This window comes from Phoca vitulina, unplaced genomic scaffold (assembly GCF_004348235.1).
Source record: "Phoca vitulina isolate PV1807 unplaced genomic scaffold, GSC_HSeal_1.0 scaffold36, whole genome shotgun sequence".
In the NCBI taxonomy this organism is placed as follows: Eukaryota; Metazoa; Chordata; class Mammalia; order Carnivora; family Phocidae; genus Phoca; species Phoca vitulina.
In genome coordinates, this window is record NW_022589739.1 from 11,089,501 (window position 1) to 11,103,127 (window position 13,627).

Consider the following 13,627-nt stretch of genomic DNA (forward strand, 5'->3'; position numbering starts at 1 on the left):
TTTTAATTTTTTGAGGCACCTCTACACTGTTTTCCAAAGTGGCTGTACCAACTTGCATTCCCACCAACAGTGTAAGAGGGTTCCCCTTTCTCCACAACTTCTCCAACATTTGTTGTTTCTTGCCTTGTCAACTTTTGTCATTCTAACTGGTGTAAGTTGGTATCTCAGTGTAGTTTTGATTTGAATTTCCCTGATGGCTAATGATGATGAACATTTTTTCATCTGTCTGTTAGCCATTGGTATGTCTTCTTCAGAGAAGTGTCTGTTCATGTCTTCTGCCCATTTTGATTGAAATTTTCTGATGAGTTGGGAAGGGACTGCAACTCAAGTCAAAATAGGCTGTGTCTTCATTACATCTCAGTTAGGTCAAAGAAACAAGAACGTGAGCCAGGAGAAAGATTATAAAGAAGATGCTATTGATGTGATTGGTACTTTGTCCAGATCACTTTACACAACTGTGAACCTACTCCTTGCTCCTATGAGTGTTAGTTGCTCATCACTCACATTTGCTGCTTTCTCCAGGTTATTAGTCCCAAGATAATCGGAACTGCTTCACCAAGATTATAACCCTTGCTTCCCAGGAGGCAGACCACAGATGAATAACAACATTTTCCCTCACAAAGCTAAACTCCAGCTGGGACTATGTCCTTGCTTATCTCCTTCCCCTGCCTACCCTGTTTTTTCTTGCTCCCTGTCTCCAAAGAGTATTCATTAATAAATTGCATACATCTGAATCCCTGTCTCAGGTTTTACTTACAGGGAGCCCAGCACAAGAAAACCCACAACTCTCATCTCTTTCCTGTTTCATCAATTGTGAAAGGACTGAGCTTATAAAAAGAGAGCAACTGTATGTTTTACTCAGTTTTTTCATCTTTATCACTTGATGATATCCAAGTAACACAGCTTGAATACTAAACTGTGTGTGTGTGTGCGCGAGCGCGCGCGCGCGTATGTGTACACACGCGATGGTAAGTTACATTCTATTTCCCATTATCCATTTTCCCAAAATGCAGGAAATGAAAGCTAAAAAATTCAGGAAAGCAAACCTGGCTGACCACTTGGTCAATGATTAATGAAATAATTGCCCTTGTTTAGGAAATTCATTTCTTATTTGCAAGTAATTGAAGAAACAAATTCATCGAAAAGAGGCTATAGGGGGAAAACAGAAATGGGAGAACCAGGGAAGAGATTAAAGTAATACCTCTATTTATCTATACAAAAGAACTACAAATGACTGCAATCCACCTAGACATTTATTTTTCTTAAAAATCTGTTTTATGAATCAACATAAGCATATCATTTCCTTGGGTGTATGTTACTATCATCACAAAATTTAGTTTCCTGTAGATCTCATACAGGTTTATCTGTGGTAAAATGCAGGGTACCAAAAGCAACCTATTTGCAACAATATATCCCAGGAAACACTGTAAATATGTTTTGTATTCATAAGCAAGGTGGACTTCAGAGTGCTCTGTTGGACCAATGCACCAGCCCATAAGTGAATCTCCATCAGGACAGGTTGGTGAAATCTGAAATTTAGCTTATCATCACTGAATACTTAAAAAAAAAAAAAAAAGAACTTGTATGGAGTTACTATTGGAGAACTTCATGATAAATAAATAAATTCACTAGTGCTTATTGAGATGAATAATCAGCATGTAGTTATAGGACATCTAAGGCTTATAAGAACATATATTAGGAAAAAGCCTTTGCCAGTATTATCCTTGCTCTTCCAAAGAATTTTATATTAGCTATAATTTAAAGAATAATCTACCATAAGGATATTGAATTTGAGTTAGAAAATGAAAGGCTAATCATGCATTCCTCTGGACCAAAGACAAAATCCAGTCTTATAAATCATCAGAAATAAAGTCAGAAATATTAGAGAGATACATTGAAAAACCCTAACCTGATCTAAAAAGTCAGCAGATTATTCCTCTTCCAAATATAAAATGAACTAATGGCAAGTGAGAAGCAGATGAATTCATTCCGTTAATTAATAAATAATTGCTGGATTCTTTCTCAGGAGATGCAGATGTTTATAAGGTAAATGAAAGGAGATGAGTTTATACTTATTAGGTTTTATATTAAATTAGATATTCAGAGCTATTAGAAATGTTTAAAGGACCAGGGGTCTCTACATCCAATTAAAGAATGTCAGTCAATTTTTTATTTTATAGCCTAAATCTGCAGAAAGTATCATTGTTATGAATAAGCTCATAGACAAAATTTATTTTTATAGGAAATTTAGAAGTTTATGCCCCTATAGTTCTATTGCTTGTCACCAAGCTGACAGGTGGTAGGAATGGTAAAGAAGCACCATAAACATGAGTAAGATGAGATGGACCCTTCAGAGGAAAAATTTAAAAGATGGGATCTGCATGGACTAGGTAGGGTGGAATGCTGAAGACTGACAGATAATAGAATTGAACTCCACATAAAAAAGAAGGCTTTTGACATCAACACAGGCTTGCTTAACAAATAGCAAACAATTCCTAGGAAAAAGACTCCTCTGAATCCTTAGTGAAGGTATTTAGAATGCCTGAACATTACCTTCGTATATGTTATAAATATTATGGGGTATAAATAGGACTTAAACTGTGTGACACTGCAGCTCTGAACCATTGCTGGGGAATGGTAGGTAAGGCCAGAGGAAAATATTTTAACTCAAAAGATAAGATATTGTTACTGATGAGGCCATCTGAATATCTTCAAAACACATATTCTCATGAAGATTGAGCTCTGCGACCCAGAAGGAGACAGGCCCTGACTGTATGATCCTTGTCAGGAGCACTACATCAAAGAAAGGTTTTCATTACATGAGATGGGAGGTTCTTCCAAATCCAAGATATTATGCTACTGTGAATCCTATACTTCACAGGCAGTGTTGTAGGAAATATGAAAGGAATGAATAAAGTTTGGAAAACACATGCACGACAAGACCCTAATGGCCACTTAAGGAAATGGTGTCCTACTCACCTCCTTCCAGTGCCCCCAAACTTGGCTGCTTGGAGTGTTGGTTGATATGGGCTAACAGCTGCTCCCATTCTCTAGTGACTTGTCCTATGTCTCACCTGGAAAGTTATCCTGACTGAGGCATCTTGCAGCAAATGACCTTCTACCGGTTCTAGAGAAAGTGGTCCTTCCTGGAATGGAGTTACACACAAGGATGGGGAGCTCTGTGGATGAGAGGGTAAATCTTCCCACTGATGAAACATAGGGAAAGCTTGAAATCATGTGGATTATCTCAGGTACTCACTACGTTACCTCATTTTCAGTTCAAAATATGGCTTTCCCAAATCAAGTCATCCTTAAGTATGCATTTAGTACAGAGTTTTCAGGGAAAGGAAATTCAGACTCAACTCATTCTCAGAGACTGACTCCTAATCATGACTTCCCAAATCCTACTGACTTTCAGAAAGACTTATGGGCAGAGGAGAGTTCAGGAGGAACTTAACTGAACCTGAAATGTCAGAAACCAAAATGTGACCTACATGGTTTACCACATTGCACCCATCCTCATTTTAAAGTCTCACAGTTGGGCTAGGCTCCAAGACAAATTTAGAAAACAAAGCTAAGACGAGAGTTCATCAGATCCTTATCCATGTCAGAATGTGAATACAGTCCTTTCTACTCAAGTATGAATTATCAGAGGAAGTCAAGGATGGAAAGAACACCTTCTCCATGTCCACTACTTCACTTCATTATTACTTAAAGTAAAAGATTTTTTACTTGACTTACATGGTTCCAAACACAAAAACTATGATCTCTGGATAAGACTTACTAAGAGGAAGATATAAAGCTTACTGTTTGAAAGAATTTATCAGTAATTGGACTCATTTGTGAGATAATATCACTTTAAGAATGCATGTATGAAACAGTGTAATAAGTGATATCATCTGAAACCAAAGGAAGGTAATTGTCAGAGAATTATTAAACCTCATCTAAGTTTAGTGAGATTACTTGCTCCCGGATTCAGGAATGGCAATGTCAAATGCAATTTTGATGGTATCTTCTCTGTTCAGGTGGGGATCAGAAAGGACAAAGGTAATTTGACAGCACGATTTCCATCTGCTAGATGAAGCTACAATTCTGCTTTCTGTCTGTAGTGACAACGTGGATTTATAGGACACAGCTCTGGGGGCCCTCATCCTTCCCCAGAAGAGGCCAGGAGAAGATATCCCAGAAGCTTAATTATCCAGCAGCCAAAGGGACCCTGGGGAAGCATTTTTCTATACAAATAACTTCACCAATTAATCCTATTAGCAGTCTTCAAAGATAATATGTGCATCAGATTCTATATCAAGACCACAGTTATCTCTCCCCTTAATTCCTGGTGCCCCAGGTAAGGCTCTGGTGACCATGAGAGAATGGGATGGAGATAATAAAGAAGAAATTGAAGATGACTGCTCTTCTTGGACTCCTTTTCCTTTATGCAGATATTGCAAGATGGTGAATACAGGAGTGGGTAAATCTGTGTATATCCATGGGCTGGGGCTGTGTCCAGTGTAACAGATTGCCACATAAAAGTTCAGCTCCCACTGTGAATTGTGTAAGACTGTTGAATCACAGACTTGTACCTCCAAAACAAATAATACATTATATGTTAAAAAAAGAAGAAGATAATAGGAAGGGAAAAATGAAGGGGGGAAATCGGAGGGGGAGACGAACCATGAGAGACTATGGACTCTGAGAAACAAACTGAGGGTTCTAGAGGGGAGGGGGTTGGGGGGATGGGTTAGCCTGTGATGGGTATTAAAGATGGCACGTACTGCATGGAGCACTGGGTGTTATACGCAAACAATGAATCATGGAACACTACATCAAAAACTAATGATGTAATGTATAGTGATTAACATAACATAATAAAATTAAAAAAAAAAAAAGTTCAGCTCCCTAGGAAATATTGACTCCTCGAGACACCCAGTGCATTTTTGTTTTGTCTTCTTTTGTTATTGTTTGAAATCATGGGTGCATATATGAATAATCAAGAGATCCAGGTTGCTACCTAGACTTTCTTATTAGCCCAGAGCTATCAAGAATATTTTTCCTACAATAGGATTATTCTTTGGGAGAGGTAGGCAAAGGAAGAGAGACTGGTGTTGGGAGTACAGGTGCAGGGCAGGGTCACATGACACATACAGGTTTCAATATCACATCTTTTCCTCCTCTTGGTGCTATTCTCAATGTTCAGTTTTCTTTCACTCACACCTCCCTATATTACCTTTCTGTCCTCTCTTTCCTCTTCTTTGTGCTTTATGCCTTCAGTAATTTGACTAATTCTCAGTTATAAGACAAAACTGTGTGTGTGTGTGTTCTTACTCCAATGCTTATCCTTAAGAGTTGTTGTTCCTTTAAGGCTTGGGAATGAGCACAGTGTAAGAGCTCCACTGGGGGTAAGATACAGTCAGGACTGGCCAGGAATGTCCACCATTGAGAAAAACTTGGAGTCTGGAGGGCTTGATGGTGACCACATAGGCAGGGTGTTGGTAAGTTATTGGTGACTCTTAACTGGACATTTGTTTGGCGAATAGCTGTGCTTTGATCAGTCAGCTTACACATTAGCCAATTAGTGTATCAGTAAGTAGTATCTGGAAGTCAATGTCAATACATAAATCAGCTTAACTATCAGCTTACCAGCGAGTTAGTGTATCACCGTGTTAAAAATAAGACCATTGATATTTCATTAAGGACCTGATAATCTATATCAAAATCTGTCTTTGCTTCCAGGAAGACTGATGTATTCATAGAACAGTCAATAAGGAAAGCAATGTTAGCATTAGATTGAAAATACATCCATGTTTTAATTGGATTGAATTCATTAAAGCACTTAGGTCTGAGAGACTGGTAATAAAATATAAAACATATTGCATTAAGGTTTGTACTAGAACATGGGTGATGGGGAAGAGACATGGGACTTAGCTACAGGGAGAGGGCAAAGTGAGGGATAAGATTTAAACCCAATAAAAGTGTAATGGGCATAAGAAGGAGGGAATAGGAAAATGACGGGTTGGAGATGACATCCAGCTGAATCCTAGGTGCATATGCAAGAAAGGCAGAAATTACCAGACAAGTCTAGCCAAGGTCAACCAGAATTAGCTGAACCATGTATGTGAGTGCAAAAGTAATTGTGTAATGTAAGCCACTGAAGCCGCACAGGGCTTTGTCATGTAGCAATTTTTTTTTTACATTGGCTAATTGACACAATAAATAACTTGCATATACTCTTCAAATATTAGTTTAATATTCAATGCTAGTGCACTCGTTTTCTATTTCTGTGTAATAAATGACTGTGAACTGCGCTGCTCACACTTGTTTATAATACCATAGTTCTGTAGGTCAGAGTCTGGTAGTCTTGATTGGTTCTCTGTTTAGGCTGTCATAAAGCAATGGCTGGGCTGGGGTCTTGTATGAAATTTCTAGGGAAGAATCCACTTCCAAATGAATTCATGTTGTTGGCAGAATATATTTCCTTATGGCACTAAGAATGATGTCCATACTTTTTTGCAGGCTGTCAGCTGGGACCCTCTCTTTGCTCCTAGAAGCTGCCTGAATTCTTTCTCATGTGGCCCCCTACATCTTCAAACTAGTAACTATCTGTCAAATTTTTCTCAAACATTGAATCATTTCAGGTTCTCATTCCACCACTAGTCTAAATTTTTCACCACTAGTGAAAAATCTTTGCTTTTAAGGGCTCATGTGATTAGATTTGGTCCACCCTGTCTTTTCATGGCTTGCTAGCTCATTTCATTTTAGTGAGATAGATATGATTGTCTTTAGGTAAAAGCTAGGAATTGAAAAAAGTCACTTCTAAGTTTCCATCTGCTGTCTTCAGCACCAAAGTCAATGCTTCCTTGAAGCAGAAAGTTGTAAATTCCATAAAGTTTATCAATGTAACAGTCCCAGGAGGTTAGGAGCCACCTGGACAGACCTCAGGCACCCCTCTCTGGGGCTTTCCGAGTGTGTTGGTCCTGTGGGGGTGCATAATATACTTATCCATACAAAATATTATAGTGTGAACTACAACTCAGGTAAATATGGTATCATCCCAAGAGAGCATATTTTTGTGACAAGACCATTAGGTTTGTGTCCCTAATGCCAAGTCAACTTCTTCATTTATGTAGGTATCATTAATTCCTATTTGTTGAATCAATGAACAGAATATGAATGGTGGATCCAAAATGGAAGGACCAACTTCTTTCCTATAATATAAAATATGTTCACAATAGAGAGAAGAAACTAGATGACAGAACTAGAGGTGGACAAAGATACAGATGGACTATATTTAAGAGATAGTGGATTAAATAAAATGTAGTATTAAAATTACTTTTAGCTTTTTTTCTTTTTACTCTTTTTAATGTGGCTACCAGAAAATTTAAAATCACGTACATGGCTCAAATTATATTTCTACTAAACAGTTTTGGTCTAGAGAGAACTTTTTTTGTTTCTTCTCAGGGATCCACCATGTGGTCCAACATCAGTGCTGCTCCTTTTCTACTGACTGGCTTCCCAGGTCTGGAGATATTTCATCCTTGGATTTCTGTCTCCTTCTTTGTCATTTATGTCTCCATACTCCTCAGCAATGGTACCCTCCTCTTCCTTATCAGAGAAGACCACACTCTCCACGAGCCAATGTACTACTTTTTGGCTATATTGGCAGCCACGGACCTTGGAGTGACTTTGACAACAATGTCCACTGTGCTGGGTGTTCTGTGGCTTGATCACAGGGCAATCAGCCATGGAGCCTGCTACTTTCAGTCCTATCTAACCCATTCACTCTCTGTTGTGGAGTCTGGAGTCTTGCTCGTTATGGCCTATGATCGTTTTATTGCCATCTGCAATCCCCTGAGATACACCTCCATTTTCACCATTGCTAAGGTGGTGAAGATAGGTCTAGGGGTTCTAATGAGGGGCTTTATACTTATTGTTCCCATAATCACCACCCTCTCTGGATTCCCCTACTACAAATCCTGTGTCCTCTCCCATGCTTTCTGCTTGCACCAGGATGTGATCAAACTGGCCTGTGCCGACATCACCTTCAATAGACTCTATCCTATAGTCCTGGTCTCATTAACTGGTTTCTTGGACTCTGTGCTTATCCTTATCTCTTATATTCTAATCCTTAATAGTGTCATGAGAATTGCCTCAGTTAAGGAACAGGCTAAGGCTCTAAACACTTGTGTCTCCCATATTAGCTGTGTTCTGGTTTTTTATGTCACCGTGACTGGGCTGACCCTCATTCATCGATTTGGGCAATATGTGCCACATGTAGTTCATATTATCATAAGCTATATCTACTTCCTCTTCCCCCCATTTATGAATCCAATAATCTATAGTATTAAGACCAAGCAGATAAGAATGGTATCAATCGCCTTCTCTCTTTCCATAGAATTTGATTCTGATTTACTTACCTTGGTGTCTCTACCCACTACAGGATGGGTTTCTTGGGAGAATGGACTATATGAGGCTAATGTGGCTTACAATCAAAAGGACTAGCATTCCTGTCATTTAAAAGACACATACTCATTGCTCTGATTCGTAGCCCCTTGCCCCCATCATACTCCCAAGGACATTGACCTTAGTCCTGTTGCTCTGTTTGGTATGTTGGTTTGCTAATACTTTCATTTTCTCATCTGGCAGAATTGTTTTCATGGTTACCTGAGGCCAGTGATATTTGAAATAGTTGCAGAGTCTATAAATTGAGAGGGGAATGAGATAGCTTGCAAGAGTTCCCTGGTATTTTGTGGAAAACAGTTAAACATTTTTTGTATGCCTGAGAGCACATCAGAGATGACAGAGGGTCTTAGACAACCCTACTGGTATTGCATGGTGCTAGAGTGGATCAGAAATAAATGAGAATGAGCACTGGGTGTTATACGCAACTGATGAATTACTGAACACTACGTCTGAAACTAATGATGTATTATATGTTGGTTCATTGAATTTAAATTAAAAAAAGAAAGAAATGAGAATAAGATATTCAGACCAAGAGAGGACTTGCTGCCAAAACCACCCAAGGTCAAAGAAGAACTTGGATCCTAGTAGATCCCAGTATAGCTAGATGCCCACCATAGATAGATTAATGAGAAGGCTCTGAGTTGCTGATATCTGGTGTCTTCAAACTTAGGGGATGAGGACTTCAAACCACTACCATAAAATAAAGTTCCATTTCTTGCACACCTGAGTTTTTGTTCTGTGTTCTGCAGTTCATAACCTTGACATATGCTTAATGAAAAAGGATATTAGTCAAAGAAGCATGCTAATATGTACACAGGGGCAACATTTTGTCTTATTCTGGATTGAGGGGATGGCAGTGAAATAAACTATTTTCAGGAAATATTGTAATTGTATGGACTTGAAGCACATAAGATATTTAAGGAAAGTCCTTTTAGGGCCTCCCATGCATTTTATTCCATGCAGGAGTAAACATGATGAGAATCTGTACATCAGCAATATAGGAGGAAAAGTTATATTTTATTACTCCATCAAAAGATAAAGAGGGATAGAGAGAATGATGTACATTCAGCAAAATTATAGAAAATATGTTGGCAGAGAGAATGCTAATGTATTCGTTCAATAAAATTAATCCATGACATTTTTTTTTTCCTGACTGGAGAAGGAATTGCATATCCCTATGTCTTACCGGGATCACTGGAATGATTTCCTATAAACAACAGATTCTCTTGTAAAGGAAATTATTTCTCCATTGGAAATGGTTATTTATAAAATAATCTTTGAAAACTATTGATTAGGATCTTCCTTCATTGTTTGATTCTATTCTTAATTCACCTAGCTTTTTTTCTCATTTGATTCTATGAGAGAGAAGAGAATAATAGATCAATTGACCTGTGTAGTCCAGGCAGTTTAAAAATTAAAAATAAAAGAATATATAACAAGAACTTAAAATCAAGGGAAAAAATACATTTAAAAAAATCAAGGCAATGGTGATATAAGTAGGACTAACATAATAAGTGTCTCTAATAGAGTGATACCTAGAAATGAATTAAAAAAAACAATGAAATATACAAGGTAATTCCATAGTTATAAACTATTTAAAGAAAATGTAATGGGCATGATCTTTATTTTTTATCATCTATCTGTATGCAAAAGTATCTTAAAAATTTAAGATTTCATAGAAATATAGTTACCAATCAATTTTATTATACCATCTTATTATCTATAAAATTATATTCTATCTTTTATAATATATACTCTGTTCTCAAATTTCCCCAAATAAAATGGATAGAGTATATCTAGATATATGGAACATACTATTACATTTAAAAAGGCTAAAACTGTTATCATATTATACCTTTGACTAATTAGTAAATTTACTTGCATCAATTTATTCTTAGGAAATATGGAAAATTTGTAAAAAAAAATCACAGTGTGGTAGAAAGAATGTAGTCTTGGAAGAAAGCAGCACATCTACTCTTGCCTCCTTCACTTACAACCTTTGTGATCTTGAACAAGTCATTTAATCTCTGAGCCTCAGTTATTTATCAATTAAGAATAATAAAATGCATGCTATAGGCATTCATATGTCATGTTAATTATATTAATATCATTGTATTGGCAAAGCCAGACATCTAAAAATTTCTACCCATCAGCACTAAAATAGAAGGGAAGAACATTAAGCCAGTAGGAAATCATTTAATATATGATGATTCTTTCACAGGATGAAATACATAGTTAATATGAATAAAAATTGTAAGTTTTAAATAGCCTTTGGAAATGATAATTCTCCTTCAAGCTTCTCCCTTGGTCACTCCCAATATAGCTTTCCCCTACGAGGACACCAGGACATCCAGTCCATTGACACTTGTATTTTTGACTCCTTCTTGTCTTCATTTACCTTGACAACCAAGACAGTTTTATTTTCAGTTCTTTAGAAACTCTTATGCCAGTATCCTATGTGTTTTGTGTGTTTGATTGTTTGTTTTGGCTTATTTTAAATTAATCCTAGACATTTTATTCTTTTATACTTGTCTTAAAAAACTTAACAAAATAAAGCAAAATGTAAATATTTTCTTTCTGTTACCCATCATATTCTGCTCTGTTCATTGTGAAGCTGACACAAAAAGGCTAATGATCTAAAAATAAGGTAATTTTTAAGACAAAAAGTTGACTGTCCCCATACACATGGCTATTAAGAAATTCACTCATGTTCTTTCTGAATCAGAACTTATTTCCTCAAAGGAACAGAAATGACAAAAATACAATTGAAATTCATAAGCTCTAGGATCAACAATGGTACATGTGATCCCTCAGAGAAACTGGTATACTTGTGGCGTTTAAGGTAGACAACAGGAAGGACATGCATGGATTTCTTAAACCCTGATGCTGAGGATTCAGAGCGGGGAGGATCACATAACCAAGTCCTGATATTCCACCTCTGCTGGCATCTGAGTTTTCAGTCTTCTTCCCACATCCTTTGGGAAATGCATGGATGACCTGAGGACATTGATTAAGTGGCCCAGCTACTCCCAGAAAGAGGAAAGAGGGAAGAGAAATCAAGAGGTCTCCAGAGTGGCTGTAAAGCTAACTCTGGGGGAAGTGATTCCTACATATATAAGCTTTCTAATGAGGCCTCCTGAGGAGGCTATGTGGGGGAAACATCTAAACCTGGTCTTCAAAGAAGGCAAGGAACAAGTCCCTATTACAGCAACAAGACGAGTGGATGAGTGCCAGGAACAGAAATATGGAATGACTCTTTTCCTTTCTGATATTCTATACAGTCAAAAGAAGCATTTAAGAAAGTTTTCCAGAGGACTGCATAAAAGGATGGGTGTGTATGTGTGTGTGTTTACACTTTAGGAACTGCTGTCTTAGAAAGGGCATGTGAAACTCGCTGGGAACAATAGGAAACCTGAGACTGTCTCTGGCCCATCACTCTTGTACCTGTAGAGCTTATACCTCATTCCATTCAGGAGGAAGGGAATAGATGAAAAGAGCAGATGAGGGGGAGTGGGCCTAATACTCTCCTCTCTGGTCACCTGTGCATTTGGACTTTGTGATGGATTCATTATTCACTATTTCCTTTTGATGTCCACATATCTTTCCTATCCTTTCTTTCCTCATACTCCCAAGCCTCCTCTGTTTCTTTCCTTCCCCCATATCCACTGAGAGTCAAGTTGTGCTCTCAGACTGAGCAGTTTGGTCTGTTTCTATGGATCTCTGTGTGTGTGTGTGTGTTGTTACAAGTCTAGGAATCCTATTTACCTAGAAAAACATCATAACATGAAAATCACAGTTGATAAATTATCTAGATGTTTTCAGCATTAGGGACCCTGTTGAGACATTCATTGACAACACTTTGCATAAAATTGCACAGTGATCAAGCCCAATTATAAACTTTGCTGGTGTGTATTGTGAGATTCTTCAGGACAGAGACTGTGCTTATGAAAAGGTTTTCTCAGCAATCAACATAGTAGCAGTCATGTGGTGTGTGCTCACTAATAATCTGCACATTCTAAATAGTAATCTTTCCACTTGTCCCAGATGGTACTGAGGGATGGTGCTTTTACTGGTTGTCTACACCTTCAGGTGTACAGTGTCCTTTGAGGACAGTTCATCAGATATTAATAAGACAGTTCCCCCAGGACTTTAGGAAGTCACTAAAGAAAATACATGTTCTGAGTTGGGAACTGCCTATCAATTTCAAGACCGTAGCTTTCCTCTCTCCACCTAGACAAATTAATTCTTGTGTACCTGATGTAACTTTCTCAACATTTGTCAATAAATCAACCCATTTATAGCCAAGCCATATTTATGGAAGTTTTGCTACCTAATGTAAGCTTAGGAGGATGCATGAGGTATGGTCCCAGCCCTGAAGAAACGGTCTGTGGTGGCCTCAGTGTGATGACAGTATCTTGTACTCCTGGAAGCCCCACACATGGTCCTGGACAAATATCAGGGTTCTCTTTTCATCCTGGACAGGTTTTCCCTTTATTCCAAAGGCTCAGGAACATGTCCTGGTTTTACATTCTTAGAGCTATCATAGCCTTCTCTGTATCTTATTTTTCTGATGCAAGCCTAGCTATAGAAGAAAATACAGTCTCCCTGTTTCCCAAACATTTTTCTGCTCATAACAATAGTAAAAGCTTACATCCTTGTTGGTCTTGGACATTTTATTACCAGTCTCTGAAAAGACCTAATTAATTTTTTAAAAATTTTATTTATTTATTTGCCAGAGAGAGACAGAGAGAGAGAGAGAGCACACAAGCAGGGGGAGCGGCAGGCAGAAGGAGAAGCCGACTCCCCGCTGAGCAGGGGGGCGGATGCGGCACTTGATTCCAGGACCCTGGGATCATGACCTGAGCCGAAAGCAGATGCTTAACAGACTGAGCTACCCAGGTGTCCCAAGACCTAATTAACTTTTAAGGGGAAGCTTACAGTCTGGAAACATAGTTTAATCATTCTGAATTACTTTTCTTTAATAAATTAAATTCATGACCTTATGGGTTTTTTTGTTTTTGTTTCGTTTTGTTTTGTTTTTGCTATTTTCCCCTTTAGAATAGATATCTCTAATTCACTACCTCTCCCAACCACCTTTCTCTTCCTCTGACATGTTGTTTTCTCATCCCTGCTTTTAAACCTCAGGCAACTTTCAGGGATAGAACAACAT

At 37.9% G+C, this 13,627-nt stretch overlaps 1 protein-coding gene across 1 annotated transcript; it reads left to right on the forward strand.

Annotated features, from left to right (window-relative positions):
- Positions 1 to 7,464: 7,464 nt before the first annotated feature.
- LOC116646258 (olfactory receptor 51B2-like) lies at positions 7,465 to 8,396 on the forward strand. Its single transcript, XM_032426846.1, is given in 2 exon segments — positions 7,465 to 8,350; positions 8,353 to 8,396. Coding segments are annotated over 2 exon segments (930 nt in total).
- The last annotated feature ends 5,231 nt before the right edge of the window (positions 8,397 to 13,627 follow it).